This window comes from Oratosquilla oratoria, chromosome 33 (assembly GCF_046742065.1).
Source record: "Oratosquilla oratoria isolate Oo_2021 chromosome 33, ASM4674206v1, whole genome shotgun sequence".
NCBI classification, from domain to species: domain Eukaryota; kingdom Metazoa; phylum Arthropoda; class Malacostraca; order Stomatopoda; family Squillidae; genus Oratosquilla; species Oratosquilla oratoria.
This window is the reverse complement of record NC_134809.1, coordinates 30,556,641-30,565,395: the sequence shown is the minus strand read 5'-3', so window position 1 is coordinate 30,565,395 and position 8,755 is coordinate 30,556,641. Positions and strand designations below refer to the sequence as shown.

General features: G+C 41.0%; 1 protein-coding gene across 10 annotated transcripts in view; it reads left to right on the top strand.

Moving 5' to 3' along the window:
- Window positions 1-6,589, top strand: part of LOC143017827 (uncharacterized) — a 582,072-nt gene extending 575,483 nt beyond the window's left edge. For 4 of the 10 annotated variants that reach the window (XM_076172755.1, XM_076172756.1, XM_076172757.1 and 1 more), the window contains 3 exons: window positions 908-1,405; window positions 3,141-3,209; window positions 4,147-6,589. In XM_076172755.1, coding sequence (XP_076028870.1) covers window positions 908-1,405; window positions 3,141-3,209; window positions 4,147-4,665 — 1,086 coding nt within the window. In that variant the 3' untranslated portion in view covers window positions 4,666-6,589. Of the gene's footprint in view, window positions 1-907; window positions 1,406-3,140; window positions 3,210-4,146 lie in introns of those variants that run through there. The other 6 variants (XM_076172762.1, XM_076172760.1, XM_076172761.1 and 3 more) reach the window with 4 other exon arrangements.
- The last annotated feature ends 2,166 nt before the right edge of the window (window positions 6,590-8,755 follow it).

The following is an 8,755-nucleotide window of genomic DNA, read 5'->3' as shown; positions in this document are numbered from 1 at the left end:
TTTCCTCTTGGGAATTACTATCTTAACATCTAACACTTTCTAAAATACTTTTTCGCAACCGAATACTTTAAATATTCTAGCTCCTATACATACCAGTAACCGTAGTTCCCCCTGGCTGCCTATGGTAACAACACTGATGGGGCAGAGACTGAACTGACATTGAGAGTTGGGGTCAATAAGAATCCAATTAAAAATATTTTACTAAACTTTTTATTCTTAATAGTGAATGATCAGTTCCTTTTCTCAGCCCATCTACAGTAGATATTATGCTAGATATGTTCTCTAGAATCATACTAGACAAGATTTTTCTTTCTCCCACTTGTAGAATAGTTATCACCTCTGTAAATAGCTTGTTTCTGCCAGTGCAGACAATACCTACCGTCATATAACTAACGGAAGTGCACATACACTAAAATCTGCCTATGTGTACCGAAACACATGCACATATACAAGAGAACAACACTCCACCTGCAGTTAGAACAATTGCACACGCGCCCGAAAGTCTCTGTGCAAGTGGACTACGCCATCAGTGCATATGGAACAAAGCATGTACATTTTTGCATTATGACAGTACTGCATGCATAACAGAATGCCTTTGTCATGAATGCCATGAACCTGGCGCGGAAAGGGGTTGTTCTCTGGTGTGGGGCATGCATGCCGGGAAAACCACGCTGTCCGACTGTTGATCTGTCCTATATTCAACCCCACGAGCTCTACCCCTCTCGTTCTTTTATGTATGGTCCTCATCGAGTTGAGGTCATGTCGAAAGATGGAGGGGCAGAGATTCTGAAAGCTACCCGGGGATATCCTAAACCTGGGTGAATTGAGGTGTGATGGTTCTTCACTAACTAGCAAAGATTTGTTTCCTCCACTTGGCAACTATAGCCATACACTCTCTTACCCTCAGATGGCCCCAGGGCCACCTCCGGTTACTCCAAAGAATGGCCCATCTTCTAGTCATGGTCCCGTCTCGACCTCTCTATCGCTGCTGTTGGATCGTCGCAAATCCCGGATACCCCGTCCTCTCTCTTCTCCTGCAGCCTCCGGACCTTCAGCGCCGGTCCCAACTCCTCGCACTCCAACAAAATATCCCCCGAAAGCCTTTCCTGACATTCTACGGCACACTCCCAGAACCAACCCGATATCCTCACCCAAACCCTCGCCTCCGACCTCTCCCAAGCCTTCCCCAGTGCCAAGTCCTAAGACCAGCCCGAAGTCCAAGCTTCTATCTGCCCCAAAACCCTCGCCACATCCCTCTCCGAAGACATCTTATAGGGGGATGACTATGTTATCTCCCAGCCCTTTGCCTTCCACGCAGACTCCAACGCCACCTAGGACGGTAATGGCCCCTGGGTCCGGGACTAGACGCATGCAAACACCGCAACTATGGAAGCGGAACAGAAAGGTTACGGTCCTATCGGCGCCGTTGTGCACCTGACTAACAACTAATGAGTCCTGCTTGTCACCTACCACCACCAACCACCATCTTCACCATCATCATCTTGGCGTTGTTCGTCACGACTATAGTAACACGTTTGGTCTTTCTAGTAACAGCTTGCCCACTGCACCATTGTCACGGCATCTTTTTTCTTTCTATCTAAATGCTCCTTTTGCTGTACTTGTCCTAGTTACTTAACCTTTTCCTCTGTGCAGCTTTTGCGTTTCCCTGTTCATTTTAGAATTCTCCCTGTAAGTTTAGCTCCTGTTTTGTACTTATTTTGATGCAGATAGGATCATTCTGACATTACTTCCTCTTTCACTGCTTACCTTAGATCAAAATATCCATTTTTGCATTTCTTTTCAAGGACATTTAACAAACAATGAAGGCATGACGATGACCAGTAATTCAGTCTGTTTCTATATGTTTCCCATAACGAACAGTTCTCTAACGTTTCTTGATACCATAACCTTATGTACACAGTAACTATTCTACACTATTCACTTCTCCTCACATGTGTGTTTGAAAAAGTCAGCATTGTCATCTCATATTACCAGGAGCATATTCAAACCTAAATTCAGATTAATTTCATCTAGCGTGTTGCGTTCACATCAATTCTTTTATGATTTATTGAAAACATTATTTGACAAGTTTTTTGTGCCTTACTATACTGAAATAACAATAATAACAAGAAATAGACTGACGGAAATGGCAAAGAAAGACACTTTAGAGAAACATAGGGCTGGTAAATTTATTTGATTTTGCATTCTGTTCTTCACAATATGTACAATCATATATATATATATATATATATATATATATATATATATATATACATATATTATATATATACATATATACATATATATATATATATATATATATATATATATATTTATGCAGTCTAGTTATAAAACATATACTTTAAAAATAGGGTAAAATATATTTTTATCACAAAACGCAAATTATACTCAAGATATTCATGTACTTCATACATTTAAAAAGAAATATTCATACACAAGAAGAATGCTATTGTAGTTCACACATAACCCAATTAGCTAAGCCATGTTAGAAATCTCAAAACATCTGTGAAATAACTTGGCTAGTAGCTAGAAAGCTTCTAAATAGCCAAAAGAAAAAGAATAAAAAAAAGTTCGTGCTCCATAATACGCGTTGGCTGCTTTTGGACATCACACGTTTTTGTTGCTATACATTATTGTTTGTTTGTTTGTTTTTTTGTTTCATCAGCTTGGGTTCCTTTCTGTGTGCCTTTTTGTCTCATCCTAACCCTGTGACTAACTTTTAGCATGCTGGGGCTAATCAGTTTGCCCAAAACAATATCTGGTTCCCATTTCCATTTTTGTCGATTTTTCTGATCAAAAGGCCAACACAGTCTTTCGAACTGACAACTAGAGTAAAATTTCAGCTATGCTCAGAATATATATCAATAATTGCTCCTATTAGAAAGTAACTTATTCTTTCTTATTCCATCTACTCGCTACTAAATTATCACATTATTACCTTCGAATTTCCCTCCTTGTTTATTTGAATCTTCCACTTCCCTTAGTTGAATTTCCCCTAGAAAAGACATTTATTCCCTCTTCTTGATTGGCTGTCATTCAAGACTCCTCCTTGATTACGGTTTCATCTAATAATTCTTTTCAATCCAAGGTTTGTTAACACGATATCCCCGTTTTTACAGCCGTCGGATACCAGGACGCTCTCGAGTCGAAGCTACTTGTCTGACTCCCGAAAAATCCGAAGAATGGTGGTAAGTTAGCTGATCGATTTTAGTCTTTTAATCTCTAAGATAACTTAGTTCCTCCGCACCAGAATGTTATCCAAATAACGTGTGACTGGTTAAATGAAAATGCTGAAAAAGTAGTTCACAATAACAAATAATTGAACCACATGACTCAGTGTTATCAATATAGGCAATATTTTTTACTATGATTTGGGTTACGGATACAGAATAGAGCCCCTCTTGTCATGCCTTAAGCGACCAGTTAAAGAATGGGGTGGGAAAAGTAGGTGGTGGCTCTGACGAAATGGTTCCCAGCCTGGGGTCCTTGAGCCTTTGGGGAGGAGTCTATCACACAAATGGGGCCACAAATCCATGACGATTTTGTTCAGTGCTGAAGTGGTCTCGAGAAAGTTAAAGAACAACAGTACATAAATATTGAATAAACGTGGGGATGGATTGAGAATTCTAGCTCTAACAAGCTAGATTCTATAGAAGCTCTACCCACGTGTATTAGGTGTTTGGTTGTTACGTTTAGAGGATAAGAGGAGCCATGTCTTCATTAGACCCATACATGTAATCTCACTATCATTTCTAAGGGAATATGCTTGTGTGTACTTCACTTTTGGTTATAGTAAACTTCACTTCATGCTGTCTACTCCGATGAATGTGACTAGTGGATGGTAGAAAGGAGAATAGGAAAATATTCCTGACTATTTCAATCTCACTACCTACCAGTCACATCTATTAATGATGGGGACGACAGCAGGAGATGATTGACCAGAGTAAATTGTATATGAATCAAGACTTTTTGCATGTTTCATTATATTTTATTAGGATTTTAAACAATATTGTCATAGACAGGTGGCTCCCAATTTGTTCTTAATGTTATTTTTTCACCCAGTTGTTCCACACATTCTCCCCTTTCCTTTCTCACATCTCATTCTTAATTATTCCTTCGGCACAGACGAGCAGCGCTCCTCTTGACGAAGCTGTGGACTGCGAGGCGGCACCAGAATGGCGGCTGGCCGCGGACGCCTCATCCTCAGTCCCTTCGAATCAGGCCCCGCCGGAAGAACCCCCTCGACACTCCCGCTCTCCCCCCGTCACGCCGACCTGCGTGCCCAAACCTCGCGAACTCCGTATTACGCGGCGCGTAGGCGTGGACGGGCTGTTGATTGCCTGGGCGCCTCTCGAGCATGACTGTGTGGCCGGATTCCAGGTTCTGGTGGACGGGCGACTTCACCAGCATGTCAGGTCCCCACACCGGACCAAAGCTCTCATCACAGGAGTCTCCCTGGCCACGAGTTTCACCGTCGCGCTCGTTACGCTGTCCACCGATGGACGTTGCTCCACGCCCGTGGCTATCACCCACGACCGGTCGCGTGTATATCCAAAAAGAAGTTGCCGGACCGCGGCCGGTATTGGCTCTAGTGCTGCGCTGCCCGTCACCAGAAGAGAGGCCGCGTTGCCCACGAGCCTTTAGGGAAAAATGTGATGTAACGTTTCTTTTATGTTGAATGTTGAGTGTGCCTTTGTTCAGTGCCTGGTTCCCCTTTTGACAGACAGTGCCTTGTTGAAAAGTGCCACAGCAGTGCCTGGACAAGGCGATTTACCAGACCAAATTGCCTTAACCTTACAGCGAATTCCCTCCATATGTTCCCTCCATTTGTTATGTGATGCGTACTACACTTCCTCCCTCCTACTCCCCTCCATATCGTCTCCACCGCCACATCCCTTCTCATCGCCTTCACTGTGTAAAGAAGGAATCTAGTCTTCGTGTAGTCCCCCTCGTGGAGGGCGGACCGAAGACAGGACACATCTCATTACCTCGGAGACTCCACGTTTCACTAACAAAGCCTGGTGGTGATCCCATACCTAACAATGTATCTTAACTCGACCAAAACACCAATAACAATCTGTATGTATGTAGAAAATACCGCTCATAGCTCGGCGGTTTCTGCCACGTCCCTTTTGAGCGTTGACGTTGGCTTTGTGTTTTTTTAATACTTCAGACACTGAGAATGGAAAATACCACGTGATTTACGAAGGATGACGAAATGTGTGTGTGTGCGTGTGCGTGTGCGTGTTGCATGATGAAAATTTGGCTAAAGACGAACAAAGAACATAATTACCTGACCGCAACACTTAATCTATTTATATTCTAACCTAATTTCTGTATAATTTGATTTCTATTATTTATGAATAGCATGTTAATTTTGCACTTGGAACGGTGCACTAATCTCATAGAAACTAAGAAATATAGCCTACATGAACTAACCAAAAGTGTAGGAAGCCGAAATAAGTAGTGTTTGAGTGTGACTAGAGGACTGTGTAGGATCTAGAGTCTTGACAGCTTTAGAACCTGCATCTAAGTCATGCATGACTTGTGTGCTGAAGTATAAGACAATGGAGCTGCTACAAGGGCACTACTAAAAGAAAAAAATCAGAAATTTATCTAAAATTCTTCAATTATCACATGGAAAAGCTAGAGCTCTTGCGGGTAAAATTTCAAGGTAAATTTTTTGAATTACCACGAGGGAAAACTGGAGCTCTTGTTAACAAATTTTGAGTTTTTTGGAACATTAAACAAGGAAGGAGAATTTCCCTCTGAGCAACTCCTGGTAAAACTAGTATAGTAACCAGAAAGGGGGAGGAAGATGGAGTTCAGCAGAATCTTCCCTCGAACTGGTGATAAGGATAGGTGTGGTGTGAGTCCAGCCAAAGGGGTCTTCGGTTTCGCCCGAGCAAAGAAGGAACATGGAAGGAGACAATGAGGTCTTCGGAAAGAGCTCTATGGAACGTTTTCTTTTCTTTTTTTCGTGATGTATTGCATAGAAAACGATAAGTGGGTGGCCGCTTTCACCCATGCGTGCCAGTCAATTCTATTTTTTCAAAAAAATACCCCAGGGTGGAGTCACGATATATATTATTTTGTCTTACCTTCTTTTCTTACTCGATTTTTTTATGTACTGGTTTTGTGATTTTGTTATTTGTGAAGTTTTACCGCGTTCGTTTAGAATTTCTTTTTTGTGATGAAGTGCTCATCGATTGTTGAAAATGGTCATTAGAAATAAACGAGTTTTTTATAATCTAACTTCAAGGGGAAGGTATTGTATTTGTTTTAACATTTCTATTAATATTCTTTCACCATGATTTTGTCAGTTTCGTTACAACACCACAAAGATTTAAGTCCTTGTATTTTGTGTGATTCATATATCTCAATTTTCTTTCTTCGTGATTATTGTCATTTTATACTGACATTTATTGATACTTAATGTTATCAAACTATTGTTATTGATTTTTTTTTTCAACAAGCGAGGTGCCAAACCCCAACTCGTACCAAATGCGTACGTGTAATTATCTGTTTACCTGTGTCTGTATAGAGACCAATAAAATATATAAAGTTATCCTGTTGTATATGGTTTCCCTTGTAACACCTTTGTCGCTGAATAGGCACTACGTACATGAATAAAATAGCCTGGCACCAGCCAAAATAAAGAGAAGAGTAACACTAGGTCAGCGTTTCTCAACCAGTGTTCCCCGAAACCCTAAGATTCTGCAAAAGATCCCTGAGGGTTCCGCGAGAACAAATGAGATAAGTTAATGCACTTTTTGATTTTTGATTTAAATTCATATATGCAATATAATTAAACACGCACGACACATTCTTGGTTATTGTAATAATGTAATATAGACATCATCCTATCTAACCTATTAATACGTTGAAAATAAAATGAGAAAGATATTGTATACATATATATATATATATATATATATATATATATATATATATATATATATATATTGCGCAAGAGTTCTTTGAGACATGCAATTTATCTTAAAGGTTACGCAAGGGTAAAAAGGTTGAGAAACGCTGCACTAGGTGCTGAAGGGATTGGCCCAGATGGGCACCTTTTTGCTGCTGAGGTGGTGCCATGGAGACCAGTGCCCAGTGCCAGCCAGAACGAAAACAAGAGCTCCGTCTCGGACGGAAATGGGTCCATAAGCTTGATTGAAGTTTCCTTTAGCTGAATAAATTTGTCTCGTGAGAACCAAAATATGAGATAAATTTTAATGTATAAAGATAATATGGTAGGGACTTACGAAGTGTCATGAAAAAGTATTCTCACTCATTTTGATTTTACGGTGCACCACACTGGAATGTTCTTTAGTGAACAATAAAAATTGAATCAGATGCGCATGAGCTGATAGTGATGCAGCTCCTGCACAATAGTTCCTATTTTAGTCTGGCATTTCGTAGTTCTATTCTGTTAAGACCAGTTCGTCAGAGTAACGATGATTAAAAAAACATCAATATCTGTCAGAAACTGGAAGGTTTGTAAATACAAACTTGGGAGAAGTTAAAATGAACGTGTTGTAGAAACTAAGGTATACACAAATGCTTGGACATAACAAACGTTTCGAAAGGTGACAATGAAAGTGTTGACAGTAACGATCATTCCGGGAAGGCCTCAACCAAATAGGGCTAAAAAGAAAATGTCCAGTTTTGTCATTCAGTGTCATCGGGGAGGGGGGGGGGGCGGTGAATGGATGTAGGAAAGAGATTCTGTACAGGGCTATAGTGGTGTATTCACCTCGGTCTTTGGATCACGTGTTGGACTCGTGATCGACAGCTATTTCCCTCCCGGAAGAGAGCTCAGAGCTCGTATGACCGATCTATGGGTAATGCTATGACCTTTCACACACACACACACACACAACTCCCCGCCCACGAGAGTCAGAGTAACGACCCGAGGCACAGTTGTTGTGTTTTTTCGCGGTGATGTGTTCCATTTGGTTTTGCAATTGCATAGTACTAGTTAGGTGGCAGTTGCGGAATGGTTCTTCTATATTCTGTAAGGAATGTCCTAGGGATACAGCCGCGTCAACGATGGAGTTGTCTATTTGATACCTACGTGTGATGAAGTTCATTGTTGTTGAATGCATTTTCTTTTTCTGTGAAAATGTATTAGGGAATTTGTTTGAAATATTAGGAGTCAGTTAGATGTATGAGTGAAGGAGGGGAGGAGAATCAGGAAAGATTATGAGTCTCTGAGGTTTGCTATTGATTATTGGATATGTATTATGGTGTAAAGTTTTGTTATTAGAGTTGTATGTGTTTTGTATGTCGCCATAGTGAGTGGGGATCTATATTACTGTATGTATGGCAGCGGTGGAGGAGGAGGATGAGAGTTGGTTGATGACCCGTTGGTGTAATTTGGATGTTATTGTGGTATTGTTGGGTTATAAGTTCAAGGAATAGTTGGAGGCGCGGGAACTTTCATGTGTTTTGTTGAATGAGGTATGGAGGGTAAGGTGTTTCATGGTTGGGAGATCACATCTATGTGGGAGAGGGGATATGGTGGGTGTAGGAAAGTTCAGTGGGTGAAGGATTAATAAGGTGGTGCATGACAAGAGAACTCGGCCTAAGAATAGCGCTTAGGAGTGGATGGGGCAGGAGGGGATGCGAGGTTGGACGATGGGTATTGTAGTGAGGGGATAAATTGATAGGTATAGCATGATTCGGTGGAAGGTGATGATGTTATGTTGGTGTCGAATCCAATTCAGATGTA